The following is a 23,381-nucleotide window of genomic DNA, read 5'->3' as shown; positions in this document are numbered from 1 at the left end:
TTGCACTTTCCAAAATCTAATTAATAACCTTCCATAAATGATATAGGTATACAACTCATCAGAACTGGTTTGAAATTTTCGCTCCAACAAAGTGATAGCCTGGCGTTTGTAAAATGGAAAAAGGATACTGGTAATGTAAATGATAGTCTCAAAAGGCTATTTACAGACTTTTGTTGTGCAAAAGGAACTTGTATTGTAAATTTTAGCAAACAAGTAAGTAGCACCTTACCAGTTGTGCTTTCTCTTGTGAGTTATTATTAGTCAAGTTATATTATCCTGTTATGGGACATATTGCACACAATATAAGTCAACAAAGTCAACTGTTTTGTTTAATACTTTTATTTCTTTTGCAGCATGCTGTAGAAATTGCAGCCTTTTCTGGCTTTCTCTGTGCTCAAGGAGGAGGAAAAAGAGCGTGTGAACAGGTCTAAACATGGGTTAACCTCACTCAACACTTTCTTTTTCCTTCTCCTTATTTGCTTGACTTTAGTTGGCAACAAAAGTCTTGTTTCCATGACACAAACAACACAACATTTAATCACTCAGTTATTCAGTTTTTACTCCTGTGATTGTTTTTAAGCAGATATCTTTTGAGTGAGTGTCTATTGACCTTTTCAGTTCAAACAGTGTGTGTGTGTGTGTGTATACAAGTTCACTTTGCTGAAATGTGTGCTTTAAATCTAGTATTTTCTCTCGTTGTCATAGGCTTTGGTTAAACAAAAACTAAACCTGGCATTCATTTCTAGGTGAATAATTACTTGCAGCATAACTGCAACTACAACGAAGTTACATAAAGTAGAAATATTCGATGACAAATAGACTGCTTCACTGTTATTATTTTCCAGTACTTTAAACGCGCCTATGTTATGTTCTTTGCCAGACTGTTTCTTATACGTATATGTTAAAACAACAGAAAAAAGTAAAAGTGTCACGCTACGGCGGTCCTGTTGTCCTATTGTGTCCGTATGGGCGCGGTTTATTGCGCAGGGCAGGGCAAGGTGCGCTTTCTTCAGACTGCACGTTCGGCGGCTGTCGAATTTCACTTATCTCCCGCGGAGCCGTCGGGACATTTAGAAAAATGTCGAAAGGAAACCCGTTTAAATCTGTCATTTCCATCGGGAATGTGGACGACACGTCACTTGCGATGCCGTCGGTTAACCAGAACCGAAGCGCACAGCAACGTGTCCTGGAGCAAGTTCAAAGTATGAAGCGGACAAAGTCGAAGTCCAGCACCAGCAGCAGGAGTGGATCTACTTCTTTGTCTCCAACAAGTAAGATCAGCCACGACACCCAGAGCACAGATACAGCTTTGGACGCTTAGGAGTATCAAGGAGGAGATCTTGGAGATTGTGAGCCTGAAAGTGAAAGAAAGCAGTTAAAAACGTTGACCCTGTCGTCTTCTTCAGGACTCAAAGGCTAGCGTATAGAAAGCCATTCAAGAAACGTGTTTCCCTCGTTTGGGTTTCGCCGTTTAAGGTCTATACAGAACACAAAACCATCTCTCCTTAGTCCCTCAAGACGAAATTCATAACTTTTTATGTTCGAATATGAAGCCAACATAAACCAAAACTTCATATTAATATGATAATCATTTGTAGATGTTTTTGTTGATAATATTCTGTTTTTAATTACAGAGAAACTGTAGCTCAAGCTGAATAATACAATGCATCAAAGCAAAATGAAAAAAAGGACTTTTTGTTATGGTTATAACAAGAGAATCAGTCTTAGAATGCCTTGCTATTGGTTCTCCAAGTCTCTGGATTCTAATATTTTTCTGAAAGATTACCTGATGCATAGTGTTTGATTGTGCTGGAGAGTACTCGACATCAGCTCAACGTCAGCTTTGAATTAAGATAGCATTTGATTTGTTGCATATTCATGCTTATTCATCTGATCATTGAGCCCTTGTGTTCCATGGGTGCATCGTCAGGTCAGGAGAGGAGACCCCTTGCATCAGGATATAATTTTTTTTTTAAATAACTGATAAATTGCTTAAAGGCTTCAGTATTCTTGTTTTCATCCTGTTTTCCCCCCAGTAGTACTGAGAAGGCATTTAAACATAAGTTAGGCTTTTTTGTTAACAAAATGTACTGGTTGTGCAACTGAATGTACAGCATAAACTGCAAAGAAATATTAATGTCACCTCTGATCTGTGTACTTTTAAATCATATCTACTGCTACTACAAAAAAAGAAACAACACAAGCAAATCACATACCTGTGTTTGAAATATAAGAAATATTTTGAAATAAGAAAGATAGGTGCAAATTATTTAAGTTATTATAGATGTTGTTTTTGACATAGCTCAGCTTTACTATACCACAGGAAGTATGACAAATGTTCATTTACTATAAAAAGTGTGGGGAGGAAATAATATTTATTCACAATATAACATTTAACAAAGATTGGATTTTTATAAGAGACGCTACATAACCTAAATACAATTCACAAACTGGGGATTCAGAGTATCGGTGCAATAGAAATGACAATAGAAGCCTGTATAGCTTTAAAGACAAACGTAAGATTGTTATGAACCGCAAATACTGCAAAACTGACCTTACAGAGCTACAATAGGATGCACTTCAGAAATAATTTGAGTAATGTCAGCAAGCAAGTCCAGCACAACACAGTCTGCAGAGTGTGCACATAAAGGTCAGTAAACAAATGGACACTTGTTCAGCAGCCTAACTAACTAACAGAGTGCAATCAGTTATGTGGGTGTTATGAGGAAAGGCGTAATAGAGTTAAAAGAGAGCGCGCGGTGAAGCTTTCTTTCAGGAAGAAACCAAAAGTTAGTGGATGTCACATGTGTAGTGTTACTTTCTCACAGAATTCATAAAATGAGAGTTCCAGTGTGACCGTTACATGTTTAAAGACAAGAACCCTTATAGACGCTGATATATTTATGCTCCCACTTAAGGCCACTGCTTTCTACTAGGCTGAAGTGTTGTCTAACTTTTATTTCATTTCCTTCTTTTTTCTATCAGCACGGTAAATTTATGCATAAACACTACATCAGATATGCTGACAGGAAACAAGAAGCTTAACTTATTTTGCTAAAGGCAAATGCTGTAAATTAGTGATCATAAATCAGGTGATTATTGTACTGTTTTACAGCTTCAGAATGTCTACATTTCTCCTCAGGCCCTTCGTATGACTCTGTGTTTGAAGAAATTCCGAAATCACCGCAGAGCACAAATGGAATTATGCTTCTCAAGAATGGCTACTCTAGAAGTGTAAGATTATGAATATCTTTTTTTTTCACTATTTGTAAACACAAATATTTTGTGACATTTAGGAATGCTTCCTGACATTTTCGGAATTGTGGCAAAAAACTACCAAAAGACATTATTTATATTAGAGCCTTATTTTAGACTGTATTAAATTAAAAAAAAATACCACATACATTATATCATCTTCTTTTATTAGTATTATTATTATTGTTTTCGTTGTTTAATTAGTGGCACTATTATCAAAAATTTATTTATATTTTAAAAAAATAAAGGAATTCTTAAATCAACCATCAGATAGTGGGTGAATGAAATATTCCACTGAGACACATTGTGGGACTTGCTGAGAACGAAATTGTGTAACAATGGTCAATCATTAACCCTTTGAGGGTTGGATTCAAAATCGCACATCAAGTTTAATCTTGTTTCCTTATTTTTGTTTACGTGTATTTTTGGAATCATTCCAGAGTCAGAATATTTTTAGAGACAAGTCTTGTGGGGTAATTTTTGCTCAACACCCAAACCTTCTAAAATCTTACCTGCATTGCCAAAAACCAAAATGTTCTTTCACAGTTTGATTTGCTCCATGCGAGTCTCAGTGCTGGTAAAATAAGTCTTCGTGACACAGTGATATATTTGATTGCAAACACATGTATCTTTTTTGTGGCTCTGCAGCTCAGCTATGAGAAAAACAGTACCCAGCAAAAAGCCAACATCTCCCAGGGATCCAGTGCGAACAGATACACAGTATCTTCTGCCTATCAATATAAGAGTCACTATGCCCCTGTTGGGCCTATGGGAGCCGGTCAGAGCAACAGCAGCCGCAGCGAGCCCAATCTGGTATTACATCAGCGCACTGTACCATCGCGTTCGGGCCCATCAAAGAGAATCCAAACCATGAAGACTGGTGCCAGCAGGTCACAAAGAGCCACCAGCCAGTTTATAACGAGGACCACGGTACCCCCACCACAGTATGCTGCAAATGGTCAGACTAAAGCAAACAATCAGTTCATATACAGCCGAATAGACACAGTTAAAGCCCCAAAGCTGATCGTTACCGAGCCTTCATTCAAAAGCAAAATGGATTCTGGGTGAGTCGGAAAATACAGTTTATCATTTCCTGAATTTCACATTTAAATTTTATGTTATGATTAAACAAAATTGCTAATAAAAAAACAAATATCTAAATATTTTTTTCACAGCTCCGATGGAAATGCCAAAATTGATAAAGTTGATATTACTATGAAGGAGGCTGTGGACTATCTAGCCAGTGATGAGGAGACGTATCAGCACTGTGGAGCTTCCTACATCCAGCACAACACTTTCATTGACGACAAAGCTAAAGAGGAGGTAGCTTACCTCATTCTTAATATGTTCTTAATATGTTCATATGTTTTTATCTTATCTTGCTGTGGTGTTGGAATGCTTATCATTTCCTCCTAAGTGTAACCTGGATCAGTATTGCTTTTATGAGACATGGCAAATGACAAAGGTGAAGGAAATACATGGAATATGAATCACTTGTGTTACAGTAAAAAGCACCTTCAGCTGACTTTTGTGATGTGGTGCTATATAAATAATCTTTTATTTGATACTCTAAAAAATTGCAACTGGCATATTACCAAAACCAGTTAAACTTAAAATCCTTCAGATTTCAGTCATAATTTATTCAGTGACGCTTTATTGGATTTGTAGTAGCAGTGAATGCAATTTCCAATTACAGCAAATGCTGAGTAGCCGTTAAATTATACCATTGTTAAAATGTACTTTATGGTCTTTAATAATGCAATCATTTTATATTAAGCTTCACATGGATTCAATACTAAATGATCACCAAGGCACAATGTACATTTCAATTCCTTTAATTTTAAATATGTTTATATTGTCTATCCTGTAAAATAGTCAGATGTCTATTCATATTAATGTACAGAATTCACCTGCTTGCTGCTACTACTGCACATTCACCCAGTGTATATACTGTATGTATGTATATATATATATATAATGTTCTTCCTCTACACCCCCCCCCCCCCCATTTTTGCACATGTCGAGGAGCGTGTCAGGCTACATTTCACTGTGTGTTATACTTGTATAACTATGCATGTGACAAATAAAGAACCTTGAACCTTGAACAAAAATCATTTTCTTTCTAACAAAAAAATGATTCCAAGCTGCACTTAACCTGAAGTCATGTGTTCCCACAGGTCTTAAAGCTTAATGGCATTCCTCCGTTGGTGAATCTGCTGCACAGTCCCAGTTTGCAAGTCACCTCTACAGTCTCAGCTGCTCTTCGTAACTTGTCCTTCAAAAACGAGAAAAACAAAGAGGAGATACAGCGCTGCGGTGGCATCACGCAGGCTGCTGCTCTGCTCAAAGATGCAAACTCTTTAGAGCTACAGAAACAACTGACAGGTAAATATTATCACACTGAAATATGCACCTCTATACAAACGGACACACACCTAACCAAACAAGTCTGACAGGGAGCCACTGGTGTGTAGTATTACATAACAGTGTTTACATACTCATCAAGTTCTGGCACATTATATATGTTTACTGTTTTTCAGAGGAAACTACCCAAACGGCTTTCATTTAGGTGCAGTTAAACAAGGATTCTGTAAATGTGTTGAAGAAGGAACAGTTAACTCTATGATTGCATCTGAATAACACGTAAAATAGTAAAACAGTTGAGAAAACAGCCAAATACATATATAAACCTAAACCTATAAAATCAGCATGAATTCTTTTATATTTTTGCGACAGGCAGTGATTGACTATTTCACTCAAAAAAATAACTCTTTGAATGAACATAAAAAAATCATGGAAAGAATTTCCACGTATTTAAATTGCTTTATTTTAGCATTATGCAATTCTGTTATTGCAACTTGATGTACTTGAGTTGGACTAACTTGATTAATTAATGATGATTCAACTGTTTTACTACAGTTGAGTCCAACTTAATTTAATTGAGTTGATCCAACCCATGCAAATTACGTTAGTGCAACAAAAATGCTTAATCGTGATAGAAAGCCATTTATTAATGTGGAAATCATTTTACGTTCATTTAAAGAGTTGTTTTTTTGGAGTGTTCAACAAAGTGTAACAAAGTCTAGAGTCTGGTTAACATAAAATGTTAATGGATTTATAATAACTTGCACTCCTCTTATCTTTACCAGGGTTACAGTGATGCTGGGGCCTATCCCAGATGTGATAGGGTGGCAGTCAGAGTACTGGACAGGTCGCCAGTCTATCACAGAGATACAGACAGCCATTTGCACTCATGTTCACAGATATTTTAGAAACTTCAATTAACCTAACTTATGCATGACTTTAACTGTGGCAGGAAACCAGAGTACCCAGAGAGAACCCACTGCAAGACCTTCTTGCTGCGAGGCAACAGTGCTAACCACTGTGCCACCGAGCTGTCAATCTAGACTTAAAAAAATAGGGAAACTATGATTACGAGGCTTTATATAGAATTTTCTTTACGTTTTTGTCCTTGTCCAGGTTAAACCGCAATAAATAGCTAAGGCATATACGTAGTGTGTGTATTGTTGTCTGTCTCTTCTAACCCTAGTGATTTTCCTGTGGTTTGAACTCTTGTGTGAGCTTGTGAATTTTGTGAATACAGGCAACTAACCACTCTTACTAGATTGTATCATGTCATCTCAACAAGAATAAATTAAGTTGCTGGATTTCATGCAGATCCTACATGATTTAATTACATTCACCACAGAAACACGAAATTATTTTGTTCACATTACAAGTTTGAATTTTGTAAATGTAACAACCACCCAATTTCATTTTTTTTGAGTGTTGATTGACATTTTGATCTAAACGGTCATGTTTCCTTATCTTTCCAGGTCTTCTGTGGAATCTGTCTTCTGTAGACCATCTGAAGCCAGAGCTGTTGAAGAGTGCACTGCCCGTTTTAATGGAGCGTGTAATTCTTCCTTACACAACAGGTCCCAACCAGCTCAATGGGAACAGTAAAGATGCTGACATCTTTTTTCACACCACAGGATGTCTTAGGTAAGAAGAAGCGTGTTCTAGCGGAGCATCACCAATGAATTCATTGCTTTTCCTTTACTGTTTGGTGTTTCTGAGCAGTGAATACATATCAAACAACCAGTAAAGTTTGCATTATGTAACAATCTTTTATAATTGTTTTCCTTAATTACTGATTTATTTTACTGGGTTATAATGATATGAGATAGAGAAGGTTGGTGATAAACCAAAGGCAGCATAAAACTGTGTAAGAGTTGGCTTCCTTCACATGTGAGAGGTCTTAAATAATCATTATGGAGGTGAGATTTACAGATTATACACTGACCAGGCACCTTTTTAAGTACACCTATTCCACTACTTAACATAAATATCCTATCAGCCAGTTACATGCAGCGACTAAGTGCATTCAGGTTTGTAGACACAATTAACAGGATCTGCTGAAGCTCAAACTGAGCATCAGAATGGAGAGGAAAAATGACTTCAAGTGTGGCATGGTTGTGGGCAGATGGGCCGGTCTGAGTATTTCATAAACTGTTGATCTACTGGAATTTTCTCACACAACCATCTCTAGGATTTACAGAGAATGGTCCAAGAAAGGGTAAATATCCAGTGAGCCTTCTTGATGGCTCAGAACAGAGTTGAATGCCCTGGCTTCTTTCAGCTAATGAAGCAACAGAAACTCAAATAACCACTTGATACAACCATGGCCTGAAGAACATCACCTCTGAAACCGTAGTACATCGAATGTTAAAGCACATGGGCTATAACAGCAGAAGTCCACACCAGGTTGCACTCCTGTTGGATAAGAAACTGAGGCTACTGTGTAGACAAACTCACTGAAATTGGATAAAAGAACATTGGAAAAAATGTTTTCTGGTCTGTCTTGATCCCTACTGCAACACTTAAATGGTAGTGTCAGAATTTGCTGTAAACAGCATAAAAACGTAGATCCAGCCTGCCTTGCATGAACAGTTCTGGCTGCTGAGGGTTTCTGGGATATCATCTTTGCACGCCTTTGGCCCCTTAGTAACAACTGAACATTATTTAAACACTACAGCCTTCTTGAGTATTGTTGTTCCATTGTTATAATGGATGCACACAAGGTAGTTTATTAACTCAAAAATCTGTTTGAGTCAATTTGAACATGTGTTTAAAAAATATGTATGAGGTTTTTTTAAGGTAAGCTAGCTTCTTTATCAGGGTTGCTCAATGACTCATTGGGGTTGCTGCTTTTGAAGGATTGTCTTCAGAGGTCTGTTGTAATTGTTGGTAATACATTGTAATCTAATAACGTAGAGTATGATAGGGTATCAGCTAAAAACATGACTCCAATCTAAAGCACCTGCCTGACTTCCTGTATTATTCTACATTGCAGCTGTTTATTTTCTGTTTTAATAATGACTGTACAGGATTAACATTGTTTACTTTTAAGGTAAGGTTCGATTGTTCTTAGATGTGATTTCTTTCAAGGGAATTCTTGATACCTTTTCTGAGGCCTTGTGTAACTGCTTTAGTCTGACAGATAAACACAGTGGAGTACATACAATGACTGAGTAAAGTATTTATATACTTTGCTTGTACTTTCACATTTTTACCAATATTAAAAAGTAGATGGGTTTGCCAACAGTATTTCTTACTCTGGGGTGTCTAATTAGCATGTATCTTGTGTTTTAATTTCAACAGAAACCTCAGCAGTTCTAAGCAAAGCTACAGACAGACAATGAGAAAATGTCGGAGTCTGATCGACTGTTTGGTCGCTTATATCAAAGAGTGTGTGCAAACAGGAAAAGAAGATGATGAGGTAAACTGTGTGAAAAGCATTGTATATGTAAGTTTGGCATAACATACTATAGAGAAAGCAGGGTAACTGCTGTGTTCAGCTTGTACATATGTTTTTAGAACCTAGAAAGTTCTCAAAAAGGGCTATTTTTTGTTTTGTTATGTAATCAAATGATCTTAAAGAACCATCTGTCATTTTACAGTAATTTTCCATAATAACTCATGATGTAATTATTATAATTATTGAAAATCTGTCTCCATTATTCTATGTTTATTATTGTAGGGTTACAGTATAAAGCGCCTTGACGCAAATGTTTTGATTAGGTGCTATGTCAATAAAAATTCATTTGAATTCATCTTTTTTATTAGTTTACATTGCACATGTGTATGACTGTTATCGTCTCTATGTTTTCCCCTGTTGAAATCAGTCAGCCGAAAACTGTGTGTGCATCCTGCACAATCTGACATTCCAGCTGGAGGCCGAGGCTCCTGAGCTGTTCATCAGGATCAATGCTTTGGGTAAAAACATATACAGGAGCAACAGCCAGGACAATATCAGTCCCATCGGTTGTTTCAGCACTCGGAGCAAATCACTAGAACGTGAGGTGAGAAAGACATATTAGAATGAATAAAGTCCTAAGTAGTACTTTTGAACTATCAGAAGTAGTTTAAAAAGTGCCTACAAGTACCTGTCAGTCTAGACAGAACCTGTTGTTCCTACCTTTCCCCTCTGCTGGAAGGGTGACAAATGATTTATCACTTGCGCCAACATTATAGAAGTCATTAATAATTCCAGTGTTTGAAATTGACAGTGACAGTGGGAAACTTTCCGATCTGGCTCCTAAATGTCTGTGATAATTGTAACCTTATACTTCAGTCTGTTGCTCATTTGATAAAACGTTTAGAGCTAATTCAAAACAAAACTGACATGTCCTTGTAAAAAAAAAAAAACCAAAATAAACTAAGAGACAGAATCTTCAAAATTAGTTTGGGTTTGTATGTCAGTTTTTAAAGTCACATCACCTGAAAAGCATATTAGCACTTAAAGAACATAAATTTTTTATCCTGAATAGAACTAAACGCAAAGGTTTATTTATTCAAATAATTAATCAATAAGAGAAATACACATAGCATACCGATCAAGTTAATTTAATTTGACCAGATTCTATTAAATGTATTGTTTTACATTTTACTCATGCAACAAAATTACATGTAAAGTTGAAAAATTACTTAAAATCAATGTTTTTTTCAGTGTATCTGAAACTGATGCTTAGAAAATGGTTTATATCTCCATCTCACCATCTCAATAGTTATTTAAAAAATGTTTACTCAAAAAGCAAAAAACCACAGTTCTTAGACATGCACGGAAATGACTAATCCAATAGTCACAACAGAGACTGAGAAATCTTTTAATAGTCTTCAAATCTCGTAAAGGCGTGTCCCCTTGGTACATCTCTAACTTTCTCTTTCACGGTTGGCTTATAACCCAAACAGACCTCTAAAGTAAATCTTTTACCAATAAACAAAATTGTATTAAACGTTTTGTAGAGTTGCTACATGATTTTTGGGGGTGGAGGGATGAATTGTTGTGTGGTGTACTTGACCCTGTGATGAAATGGCTTTTTTTCTGCATTTTTACTCATGATTTTTCCTTTAACTTAAAGTACATTGACATCATCTGTGATAAAATGTGCTGTATAAAAAAAAATCCAAATAGGCACATTAATAAGGAGAGCACGCAGGATGGGTTTCAACATGTAGTACCGTATTGCAGCGGTCTCCAACCTTTTTTGCGCCACGGACCGGTTTATGCCCGTCAATATTTTCACGGACCGGCCTTTAAGGTGTCGCAGATAAATACAACAAAATAAAACTAGTACCGGTACCGAAAAAAAGACGATTTATTCATAACACACTTGAAAAGACCCAGGAAAACCGAGTTAACGATAAAAACGATAACAAAATAATGCTGAAAACCGATAAAAACCCTGAAAACCATACATTTCACACCTGAGCCTCAACTCTTGCAGCCCGGTACCAAACGACTCACGGACCGGTACCGGTCCGAGGCCCGGGGGTTGGGGACCGCTGCCGTATTGCATTCAATACCATCACTTTTTTCTGAATTGCCCAGATTTACTTCATGTTCCTGCAAAAATTGTTATGCACACTGTGAGTCTCCACTACTTAAAAAGAATCACCTGCATTTAGAGATTAAAAAATGCTTTTTCAACTCATTTATGGAGGACAATTTAGTAGGCCAGAGATAGATAAAGATCTTGCTCTCTTTCTTGTCCAGTATCATTTTGACTTCCCAGTTATTGAAGAGTCACAACCTGCTGGGGCAAGCTGGCTGTTTCATTCCAAAACCCTGGAGAGTTACCTGTTTTTGCTTGGCTCTAGCCAGCGAGAAGAAACACGGGAAGCCTGTTGTGGAATATTGCAGAGTCTCACTGCACAGGAAGGCCTCGTAAGGAGAAATATGTTACAAATAGCTGTCTAACACTGATAAAATTTTCACTTGTCTTTTAAACTTAATTTTGGTTGCATCTACAACTGTCATGTCATTTGCTGAGTTCAGAGGCTGATATGGGCTCTTGTATTCACAGGTTTCCAGGGCAATTGGTCAAACCATTGTACAGAAACTGAATGGGCTTCAGGTTATCAGTCCCCTCTTGAATTCAAAAAAAGTCAACCTGCAGAGGAGCACAGTGGATTTAATAGCCAACTTGACAAAGAACCCTGTCCTGCACAGTGCCATCAGTAAGAATTGGTTTTAATTCAAAATCTTTGTATTTGCCTTTATTGTGTACTTTATTTTAAATCTAAACAAAAGGCATTTTACTCTTAATTTTATCATCCTAAAACAATAGAATAGTCTTTACTGTGAAATTTATCATCCTGAAAAATTCTTTGCAGCTTTACAAAAGTTAGTTTGTGTTAAACAGTGAGGGGATTTTGTTTATCTTATCATTAAAGGTCGTAAAGGGCTTCCAGAGCTGCTGGTGATCCTCAGCAATGGCACCACGGGAGGGAATGAATCTGATGATACTCTTGCCATGGCCTGCCAGGCTGCCAGCTGCCTGTTTATGAGGAATCCCGAGATGAACAAGAACTTATTAAACAACAAGCTGATAAGCTCCCTGAACGATCTCAGCAAAAACATGTAAGATTCTTTGTTTAACTGCAGAGAAGTTGGTGGTTTGTATATGACTTAAATAAATAAACAAACAGGTTTATTTAAGCTGTGAGGAATATCTATGATTTGTTTGGAATTTGTTTTTGTAAAATGTACATGCTTTCAATCCAGTTTAAACACTTCCTTCCCCTCTCTCATAGATACTTCCCTAAATCCAGCAAAGCGTCAGCCCTGTTTCTCTGCAAACTTTGGTCAGACAAAGATTTACAAAGCTTCCTGAAACGGGTGAGTGCTAAGATCTGTCATGTTTGGGTGTGTCCTCCGATTATCTTACCTTAGACTCCACACCTCCCTCAGGTATTTGTGAGAATCACATGTAGAAAGATTGAAGGATTAAAATGCCAGCTTAAAAACGACTGAGACATGAGTGATGTAGCCGAGGAATCCCGCAGCTCAGGTTTTATAAATCACTTGGGGGACTTTGTTTGCACATGTTTGTTGTCAAGATAAATCATTTTTTACCTTTGCCATTAAAGCAAATGAGGTAAATGTTTGAGTTGAATGCACCACTTACTGTTAGACGAGTGTATTGACCGATGCAGAACACTCATTTATATTTAACTATTTATCCTGCAGCAAGGGATGAGCAAGTCCTTATTTGTGAATGACATCACCATGGCGGTACAGCGGTCACTTCAGGTTGTTGATTAACAGCTTATCAGACCTCTGAAAGTTGTTCAGTGAAGTAACTCACCTGCAATGTGTCTACACACCCACAGGACATAAAATCACAGAAGCAGAGTTGCAACATTTCCCATTTCATCCATAAACTCCACATAGTGCATCCATGAACAAATCACTACATGATCTTTTATATGATGTAAATTTCTGTTTCCTTGTTGGAATATGGGTGAAAGTCTAGTACAATAAGAGCGAAAATGCAGAAAGTGCACACTTTTATTTGCTTTTCTCATTTTTAATGCTGTCATGTCATGTTTTTATATACAGTTTGTGTCCAAGCCTTCACTTTGGAACCGTGAGCTTGCATAAATATATAGTGACACAATGCCTCGGCTTTCATCTTGCACTAAAATGTGTGTCATAGCATGTAATGCACATGTAAAAAATTTTGACAATGCATAACATAACCAAATAAAAATAAATGATATTCTGTTAGCATTGCTGCTGTAGGACATTTGATGTGTATCTCTATTTGTAAATACAACTTTTGCTGTTGGGATGTCCATCTATTTCATATGTATGATTGCCATTTTGAAATTAGCTAGCTGTATTGAACACAGTACTGGTAATAAAGCTGAAATAAATATATTCTTTTGGCTGCAAAGGTAATCCAAGAATTTTGAGTAATTCTGAGTCCTTTTTCACGGTCACTGGTTCAGCATGAAGAAGTTTCCAATCTCATTCATGTCTTGTCACACCCCTTGACTGCAGTTTGAAATGCTTCAGGACAGATTAGCAACTCATCTCTCGCATTCTGTTTACTCCACCCCTATGATTTATTTTATTAATCCAGGCACTGCAGCTGTTGTTGCGCTCACTCTATTATATAACTGTTGACCAGATTTGAACTTTGGTCGTCCACATTTCAAACCACATAATCCACTGAACAGCCATGAGGGGATTTTGGGTCCGTGGGTGTTATTTAGATTTAGACTTCTGGCACAGCTGACCTTTTTTTAAATAATCACTTCATTGTACACTGGAGATTTGTGTCTGAATGTGTTCATTAATAAAAAGCTTGTATTACTGTGAGAATGCATCAACCTTATGTGGATGTCATATGTCAAAAGCCACAAATAAAACAGGATGGCAAAGTAAAAGTAAACTAACTGGAATCTGTCACATAAAACTATTAAGTCCAGTTTGCCAAAAACGACAATCTGGCTTCATTAAAGCAGGTGTGGCTTTTATAACTATCATAGAGTTGGTATTCATCTGTAAGTTCCCACGAGTGCTGGAGCCACAGATACAAATGCTACATCCATTTTGTTAGATACAAGTTTATTTAAATTTCTTGCAATCACAAAATCCTACACACCAGAATAGGTTCAGTTGCTCTTATTTCTTTCAGTCAGTTTTCTAAACTTTTGGATTCAGTTTAAAAAAAAAAATCTTTATGTGTTACACATGGTCAGATGAACACAAGTTAAACCACATCATCTGATCTGTCTGCTATCAGTAACTTAACATGCACTTTATTCCACTAACAACATCTAAAAGAGCGTACTTTTTTTATTGTTCTTGCATTTTCAAGTATTAAGAAAATATTATTATCCAGCTTCTTATTCTCAGTCGTTTACGGATGGCTGATGTTGCTGGTTTTTCTCCAGCTGATGTCAGACGTTACTTCCTCAGGCCACGCTTGCTCCTGCCACCCTTTGAACTGAGAATAAATAAAAGTCAGCAGAGAATCATCACATCAGCGAGCACACAGGCTAGCTTTTTGGTGGTCATCTGTAGTGCTTGTTGAACCTTGTATTCACTCCCACTGGTCGTATATCTGTTTGTGAAAACCTGAATGCAAGGCTGAGTGGCTGCATTCCTTGTGAGCTGACCCTTGAATTGATCTTTAGAAATGTATTTCATTCTACTGATGCAAATAAGTCACTGCGGCTGCATTTGAAATTTAAATTATTTTAGGTAAATTTTCTGTCTTAGGGCTTACCTGTGTCTTTTCTAACATTTGAACTTCATGTCACTGACTTTTTACATCACATTTCTTTGTCTTGCTAAAATCTTGGGTTGCTTTTTCTGAAGTAACTCGAGTCAATATCCATTTGCACTGTTAAGCAGTAATTGCATTAAGATCAGTTTTGCAGCATTTCACTGAATCTGAATAGAGAGTGTAGCCCTGTGCACTTCAGGATTCATTCTTCTACCTTTATCAGCAGTTAAAACATCAATTGCAGCTAGTGACCTAGTTCCAGTAACAGGCATACACACTTGTGCCATAACTTTGCCTCCTCCGTGTTTAATAGACGATGCGATATACTTCAGAACAGAGCTTCTACTTACTTTTCCTCTCCATCATACTGGTAGAAGTTACTCCTGGTTTTATCTGTCTAAAGATTTTTTCCAGAACTGTTCAGACTCTTTTAGATGTTTTCTGGCCAAGCTAGGAACTCATACCTATTGTGTGGCTGCTGTTCCTGCTCTTGATTGTAATCAGTGGTTTGCACCTTAAATCCTTTTTATGGCCATTTATGACTGTCTCTTGAAAGTATATCTTGACAATTATACTACAACCTCTTAGAGAGTTTTCTTGACTGGGTCTGATGTTGAAAAATATTTTTTCTCTTAACCATGGAAATAATTCTGTCATCATGCTCTTTAGTTGTCTTGTGTGGTCATTGAGACTTTTTAGTGTTGGTGAGCTGGCCAGTGCATTCCTTCTTTTTAAGAACCAGATTGTTAATGAGGCCATTCCAAAGGGTTTTGATGCTGTCTCTCAGATTAATAATGGCCTCGCTCACTTGCATGAACATGTCTTTGGAACTAATTTTAAATAAAAAGTGAATAGATACTAAATGCAAATTTTACATTAGGAATAAACTCTTTTATATGTTTAAGATGTCAAGAAAAACAAGGGAAGAGGCCTTATCTAGCCATGAAACCATTTATCAGAAAATTACTTTTGAGCCTTTAGAAATGGGTGACTGTAGAAAAAGTCATTTTTGCAATGCAGTGCAATATTTTGTTAAATCTCAATGTACATAGATAAAATTGCAAAATTACTAAAAAAAAAAAAAGGTCAAAATACTTACAGACCCGTGTCAAATGTTTGTGCCTGTGGCTTCCACAAACTTGATGCCACACTGGGTGCATTTCAGTAGCTTACAAGGGTTATGTTTTCATTATCATTTGAATTATTTTCAGAATGTGGTGAGTTAAAATACTTTAGTGAAAGGTTTTTAGTGATTAAAATTTTTGAATAAAAAATAAACAGTGTGCGTATTTTTGTGCATATGATCTGAATATAGAATTACCATGACTCTACTCATTTGTGTTGGAGAACACACTACAAAAGCAGCCCTCAGATACTGGAGTGACTCAAAGCTTTTTAATAGCTGTATAATGGGATGTGCTAACCAATAACTGCCTACTATGTTTATCTGTTGTTGCTACACAAGTCCGTGTCCCCTGTACCTTTATAACCTATGGAGGTTTTTATAAATTCAGATTTATTTCAGTCTGATAAAGTTTTTCTCTTATTGACTCAGGTGTGTTCCTGCTTTGCATATTCTGAATGAAAACCAGTATTAGAACTTTTTAGTTTTTATTCAGCCCTTCACTATATTTATTGTAAAGCCTACATGGCGTCAGCTGGAAAAATATGCATGGTCTTAATTTGGGTGTGTATGTGTCCTTCAGACATGCCAGCATACACTTTTCCCAGTCCTGTTTGACTGGATATATTCAGGAAATTTTAGCCCTACTATAGGGGTTGCCAAGACAAACAGTTACTTCTTCTACTGTTTCAAAAGAATGGAGACCATTGTTGTTAGAAAGCAGTGGGGGGGGGGGGGAGAAGGTGAAATGAGAGGAGGTGGAAACCTTTTATTGATAAGTTTCATTACTACTTTCTCCTCTTACTTTGCTGTAGTTCTACATTTCTACCCAGCTTTGCAGTCTTTAGTCCATGCTATATGTTAGAAAGCAAATAAAATCCTAATTTTTGTACATTACCTTTGCTACTCAATGTCAACAGAAACCACAGCAGAATAGACTTACATTTTCTGATGATCACTGACACGATTTCTCAGCACCGTGACCTGAGAAAACAGTAGTTTAACAGTTCATTGATATCTATACTGTGAAAAACCAACATGTTGACTTCTTAGCATTTGCTTTACTATATAAAAATCATCACATCTTCATAAAAACCGTGCAACTAGGAAAACATGAAAGAAAATCAAACTACAATTTTTTTTCAAGAGTAACTGTGGAGGTTAAATTTAAACCAGTCAGACATAACATTATGACCACCTAGCTGATGTTTTGCGGATCCCCCTTTTGCTGGCAAAACAGCCCTGAACCATGGAGGCATGGTATCTACTAGACCCTTGAAGGTGTGCTATGGTATCTGACACCAAGATGTTAAAAACAGATCCTTTAAGCCCTGTAAGCGGCAAGGCAGGGCCTCCATGGATTGTACTTGTTTATCCAGCAGGACCCAAGGATTCCAAGCAGGTATCACTGGTGTCTTGCTGCCAGTTGTAAAAGGAAACATGATCCATCCGACCAGGCCACATTCTTCCATTGCTCCGTGGTCCAGTTCTGATCCTCATGTGCCCATTTTTAGCACTTTCTGTCATGGTCCTGGGTCATGTGACCCAGTATTCTGAGGTTCTTGATGTTTTTGTTGTTATTTTCATTTATCTAGTTACATTCTGTCATGCCTAGTTTACAGTTTTAGTTCATGATTTATCAAGCTCCCCATTTGTCTCATCCCTGTGTGAAGTTTTCTGTGTCAGATTGTCAGGTTAAGTCTTCGTGTGTTTATCTGTCATGTTTCATGTCCAAGTTTTCTTTGTTTGTCAAATTCGAGTCATGTCTGGGTCTTGTTATGTTTCCCGTTTTATTTTGAAAGAGCCTTGTGTTTTTTGTTCATTGTATTTAGTTTCACGCCCCCTGTCCTGTCATTGTGTTAATTGTTGTCAGTTGTTTTCCCCATGTGATTCCTCTTCCCTTGATCATTCCTTATGTGTACTTAGTCTGTGTGTTTCCGCTCAGTCAGTGTCAGATCATCTGTTATCCTCATCTCATATTTTTGTAGTTTCCCTTATTGTGACACTGTGTTTCATACAGTGTTGCCAACTCCTCAGTAAGGAAAATCGCTATTGGCTGTCCTAAAAGTCGCTAGAAGTTGCTAAATGACGTCATCGCCTAATTTGCATATATGGTCATGCTAATCTAATTGTAACCTATGTTGTTGGAGAGAGAAATAACATCGTGGAAGAGACATAAAGTGAGTAAAAAACGTCCTAAATGCATTTAGAGTTTATTTAGAACTACAAATTAAATTTCTTTTAGCAATTATTGTTTTTTCTTAATGTCACAATTCCAACCCTGCTCCTTTACCCGGGCTTGGACCGGCAAGTGACCCGAAATAGGCACTCTGGTGGAGTTACTTTGTGTGTGTGTGTTTATAAGTAGTTTTAAACCTTGTGATCCACAAAACAGCATAAGAGTAAAAGAGTAAAAGAAGAACTGACTGCATTACAGCACCCGCTGCTTGTTCAGAGTAAAAGAGATACGCGCTTTCACGTCTTTTTTTAAAAAAAAAAGTCGCTAAGGGGTCTGAAAACTCGCTAAATATAGCGACAAAGTCGCTAAGTTGGCAACACTGGTTTCATAGCCCGCTTAGTTACTCTGTGTTTATAGTTTTTGTCATGCCATCAGCCGCAATAAAGGTTCGCTTTATTTTTGGAAACCTAGTTCTGTCTCCACCGTGTCTGCTCTTGGGTCTACCTCTTCTGCGCATCCCGCCGTTACACTTTCAGTGGTGCAAAGGCACCAGTAGGGGCAATAAGAATTACCATTAGCTTTGTTGGCAATTTGAGTTACAGTAAATCAAATCAAATCAAATCACTTTTATTGTCACATCACATGTGCAGGTACATTGGTACAGCACATGTGAGTGAAATTCTTGTGTGCGAGCTTCACAAGCAACAGAGTTGTGCAAAATACAATAATGTAAACAGTAGCACATCTGTTGGACCTCAACACAAGGGTCAGCCTTCTTTCCCTATGTGCATCAATGAGCCTTGGCCATCCATGCTACTGGTTCACCACTGTTCCTTGTTTGGACCACTTGCTCTGACCCAGTCATCTCCATCCATCTATTCACTAACGCTTATCAGCATCATGGGGCGAGGGCTAAAGCCTGTCTCAGCTACTAGAGGGCAGATATACCCCGGGAATCTCTTGCAGGGCTAACACAGAAAGACAGACAAGCATTAAAACATCTGGACTTCTTTAAGTTTATTGAAGACGTTTCACCTCTCATCTGAGAAGCTTCTTCAGTTCTAAGAGCAATTGGTGGAGAATCTCAAATTTTTAAGTCTTATTGGGAGTGTCCCAAAGAGGGTCGTGGACCCTCCTATTGTTCCTCTGCCTAATCCACGAGCCAAGCTGTGAAAACAGGTGTGGGTCACAATCACCAAAACCTTGGTTAGTTGAGTACTATATCCCTTCTATTTTGGATCTTTGGCTGAGTTCCACTCATTATATATAAGAAAACAGTTGTGACTCATTGCAATGGGTGTTCCCAGGCACCACACTTTCATGTTTTGTTTTCACCTTGGCCTGAATCTGTCCACTCAGAGGAAATCTTTGGCTGCAACAGCAAGAATCTGTTGACATTTTACCTCGTACTTCTGCTTTGTGCATTTTTGCTGAAGTTCAAATTTCTCGGCCTCTAGTTGGCGCAACCAGTCCCAAAGATCCTTAGCCTTTTCTCTGTAGAGAAAATGTTATGACAGTTTACTGTATAATGATCAGATGATGAATAAAGATCATTTTTATGTACATGACAGATATTTTGAATAAATCAAGAGAAAGTAAAGTGTTTTAGTAACAGTGTCCTTTTACCTGAGTTTGTCCTCTTTCAAATGATCAATATTTAATTCTTTGCGTCGATCATTCAGGATCTTTCTCTTCTTTTCTCTTTCTGTTGGTTTTTTTGTCCCACTCTGTGTTTGCTGGAAAGGAAACAAGCACAAGCGGAAATGCACTTTTACATGTACTTTATAGTAAGATGCTTTAATGGTAAACTAGATTGTTACCCTGTATCCAGTGAAAGTCAGGTTGGACAGAATCATCTTCTTCCTTGCATCGTCATCTGCTCTCTTCTTGGCTTCTTCTTCTTCTTTTCTGGCTTTCTCTTCCTGTTGAAATGATGTAGAGTACCTTTGATTTTTCACATTATTTTGACTGCTGGCAGTGTCTGAATTTGCACAAATTGAATACAATTCCTAGGTACAACTGTGGATTCTTAGACAACTTAAACATGTAGGAAATATCTGTTATGTTCTGAAAATGTTACTCTGTAGTAACTACACTTACTGCTAGTTTGTTCTGCCGTTCTCTTTCTCTCTCTGCTCTGATCTTCATCTCCTCTGCTCTCTCAGACCTGCGTTTCTCCTGATATTGAAAAGGAAGGACATTTTTAGTTGAAACGTAACACAATCAAATGGTTGTTGAAACTATCAAAAGAAAAAAATAACATACAATACGCTGCGTGAGGCCAATAAGCTCTTCTTCCTCCTTCTTACGCTTCTCAAAGTGAGCTTCAATCAAAGTCTGGAGCTCAGTCAGGTCTTTTTCCATTCGTTTCCTTTGAATGTCCTGAAAACATCAAGCTCATATTTTATTTAAACAACAAAGGACTAAAGTTTAAAAGTGTTTGGATTATTTGTTCATTTTAGTTGGCCCTAAAATTAACTTACGTCAAAGTCCACTTTTTCTCCATCTGGGATCTTGGGAGCTGCCAAGCCAGGCACAAAATTTGGCCTAAGGAAAACAAGAATAAAAAATGTACCTAAGTGTGTATTTTATTGGAAATTGTATTGTGTTTGACTTATACAAATATTTTAAAACTTTTCTTACCTTTGCTTGGGCTTTGCATCATCTGTGTATCCACAATAAAAAAAATCAAAGCATTTAGTAAATTAAATTAAAGCACTGAGAAATATTAGAACACTTATCCTTTGACACACAGTAGTTCCTGTGTTTTGTAAATAACCCTTCCGTACCTCCTTCATTTTCCTCTGTGGCATCTTCTGAAAGATGATATGCAATGTCAATACTGATTAAAGAAACAAAAAGCTCACAGCTTAAAGCATAAAGCTATGAAAGCTGAAATCCTAATAATGAGACACAACCTACACAAAATCTTCATGCAACAAAAACATTAGTCACTGTCACTTTAGTCACTAAGTGGCTGTCAGTGATGATGGCGTTGGAATGACCCTAAGGCTCGTAAAGCACTTAGTATATGAGTCCGTTAAGAGGAACGTCTCCCAAAGAGATGATAGATATAAAGGGCCATGCAGTCATACAAGCGTTTCTTGTCCAGTTTAGAACATGCTACTTTAGATTATCTTGAAAGACAACTTCATGTCTCTACTAGTCTCTGTCCATACAAAGAATGTTTATCTATCGATGCAACATTTTGAGTTAACACTTAAAATGTATAACTTTACTTACAAACTACTTACACTTATAAAATATACACCTAAAGAAAAGAAACATATTTTCTGTGGTTCAGGTGCATTCTCAACTATAAAACTTTAGTTTAGTGAAAATTGTAAAAAATAATAACATTTAATGTTTTTACACATTATTTTCCTTTTACCTGACTTTTGGAATTCCTTCTTTTCCATCATAGATGAAAAGTTTGTTATTTAGAGCTCATCTGGATAACCCCTCCAAGCTACATAACAGAAATGCTATAAGCTAGTTTGCAGATTTTTTTCCTTAGATGGAGCCCTTCTGTCAAGTCTAGGCTTGACACGACTTTGCAATAATGGTCCCATGGCTTTGTAATACCTTACCTGAAAATGTAAGAAGAAAATCTGATTATTTTAAATCACTTCATTTTTTAATAGAGTTAAAGTTCTTTTTATGATGCTGTCTTTTGTCTTATAGTTGTGTTATATTTTTATTTTTGCTTGACTTTATTATGTTAATATTAAAATTAAAATACTAGCTTTTTTGGATAGTGTTCCAGACAATACAAGTGGCTTTAGTCATAACACTCCTGTATTTAAAAATTCCTTTTAAACCAAAGACAAAAAGTATCAATAAAGTAGGGAAATCACTTTTTGGCTTTTTCGACCAGCTTCCCTGTTTTCAGAGTACTTTAAATTCTGCTTTTTTGTTTTGTTTTTGGGGATTTTTTCCCCCCTATCCTCACCGCACGTCTGTAGGGAGAACCATTCCATCAAACATTTGTGGGCACAAATGGAAACTCAGCCTCCTGAAAAGAAGGTAAGTCAAACCAGCATTCGGGAGGTCCTCTAACAGGAATAAAACCGAACGTGTGTATTGTGCTCCTGCTGCTACCTTCCCCAAGGGCTTCTACTGAGAACATAGCCTGACCTACATTACTCACTAACAGCTACTGTTATCTCCATAGAGGGAGACAGGTGCTGCTTGGTTTCAGCCAATCTTCACATGGGCTTGGTTGGACAGCCCCACAAAGGAGACAGAAATAGAGGTATGATCCTTTGTCTCTGCAATGGTGACCCACTGCACCATTTGACTGGAAAGGACAGATCCACTGGGATGTTTATAAAAGGTGAACTATCTCACATCTCAGACCGAGAGGACTGACTCAGAGGACAAAGGTCAATCTGGCATAAAAGCTACAGAATAGCAGCCATCTCTACAGTGGCAACAAGATGCCAAAAATACAGTGGGCTGTGCAGTGAAGCCAGCAGCTTAGCAGATGCACTGTGTTAAGTAATGATGAATGTTTAAATGGAAGAGTGGAAAGCAACAAAGTGGCAGACAAAAGAAAAAAAGCAAAATTTTGCATTGTTGTCATAGATATTGTTTGTATAAACAAACAATAATATATTCATCTCTTTCACAATGTAAAGAGCAAAGGTCAGCGAAAAGCAATGAACTTTGGCAAATTAAATATGGGTGAGGCATTTCTACTGTAGCTGGATTTATGTAATGCATGCAGACATGCAGCTGCATGAATCTGCAGCTTGTAAACTAGAGTGCAAACAGAAACAGTCAAAAACTTATCTAGCCCATGCATGGGTTAGGAGAACTGACAAAATGACTCACGTTGTCCTCTGAAAAAATAAAAAAACAGACCAAAATTTTATTTTGTTTCACTTTTTAATTCCATTTGCGCTGGCATAACTTTGCGAACGTCAATCTTGTTTCTACAGAAAATAATTCAGTACTTACTCGTATTCGGCATCCTCTGTGTCTGACATGTTTAGGATGCAGTTCCTGTAAATGCGAATATACATAGAAGCCAAGTTATTAACTTGGCTTCTACAGACTGAGAGAAACCCAAAATCTAACAAAAATGTATAAAATAGTTACAGATTTTGTTAGATTGTTTAAAAAGACAGAACAGAAGCATGCAGACTTACCCAGCTCGTGCAATGTGGCTCAATGGGGAATTGTATACTGTGTCCTTCACTGTGGGCTATAAGCTTTTAAACCCAGTAGTGGATCA

At 37.2% G+C, this 23,381-nt stretch overlaps 2 protein-coding genes across 2 annotated transcripts; one reads left to right on the top strand and one right to left on the bottom strand.

Annotated features, from left to right (window-relative positions):
• The first annotated feature begins 982 nt into the window (after positions 1-982).
• Positions 983-13,504, top strand: pkp1b (plakophilin 1b). Its single transcript, XM_004547557.6, has 13 exons — positions 983-1,271; positions 3,143-3,234; positions 3,904-4,319; positions 4,431-4,578; positions 5,433-5,640; positions 7,092-7,260; positions 8,920-9,037; positions 9,444-9,620; positions 11,315-11,485; positions 11,625-11,778; positions 11,995-12,181; positions 12,355-12,439; positions 12,791-13,504. Exons 1-13 carry the CDS (start codon positions 1,079-1,081, stop codon positions 12,863-12,865), a joined length of 2,193 nt encoding a protein of 730 aa, XP_004547614.2. The 5' UTR covers positions 983-1,078; the 3' UTR covers positions 12,866-13,504.
• A 655-nt stretch (positions 13,505-14,159) lies between these two features.
• tnnt2b (troponin T type 2b (cardiac)) lies at positions 14,160-23,381 on the bottom strand. Its single transcript, XM_076884277.1, has 13 exons — positions 23,296-23,381; positions 23,105-23,149; positions 21,534-21,732; positions 20,932-20,958; positions 20,786-20,807; positions 20,626-20,689; positions 20,408-20,524; positions 20,243-20,320; positions 19,963-20,064; positions 19,769-19,878; positions 19,546-19,636; positions 16,907-16,947; positions 14,160-14,558 (listed from the first exon to the last, which is right to left on the bottom strand). Exons 3-13 carry the CDS (start codon positions 21,562-21,564, stop codon positions 14,519-14,521), a joined length of 723 nt encoding a protein of 240 aa, XP_076740392.1. The 5' UTR covers positions 21,565-21,732; positions 23,105-23,149; positions 23,296-23,381; the 3' UTR covers positions 14,160-14,518.

The sequence above is a fragment of the Maylandia zebra genome, linkage group LG5 (genome assembly GCF_041146795.1).
Source record: "Maylandia zebra isolate NMK-2024a linkage group LG5, Mzebra_GT3a, whole genome shotgun sequence".
Taxonomy (NCBI): Eukaryota; Metazoa; Chordata; class Actinopteri; order Cichliformes; family Cichlidae; genus Maylandia; species Maylandia zebra.
This window is presented reverse-complemented; position numbering and strand designations above follow the sequence as displayed.

Coding starts and splice junctions, on each gene's coding strand:
- tnnt2b (XM_076884277.1), bottom strand. CDS start 21,564: ATGATGGAAAAGAAGGAATTCCAAAAGTCAG. Junction 20,959..21,533: donor GAAGGAATTCCAAAAGTCAG/GTAAAAGGAAAA, acceptor ATCATCTTTCAG/AAGATGCCACAGAGGAAAAT. Junction 20,525..20,625: donor GAGAAAAAGTGGACTTTGAC/GTAAGTTAATTT, acceptor TGATGTTTTCAG/GACATTCAAAGGAAACGAAT.
- pkp1b (XM_004547557.6), top strand. CDS start 1,079: ATGTCGAAAGGAAACCCGTTTAAATCTGTCATTTCCATCGGGAATGTG. Junction 5,641..7,091: donor GCTACAGAAACAACTGACAG/GTAAATATTATC, acceptor TTATCTTTCCAG/GTCTTCTGTGGAATCTGTCT. Junction 12,182..12,354: donor AACGATCTCAGCAAAAACAT/GTAAGATTCTTT, acceptor CCTCTCTCATAG/ATACTTCCCTAAATCCAGCA.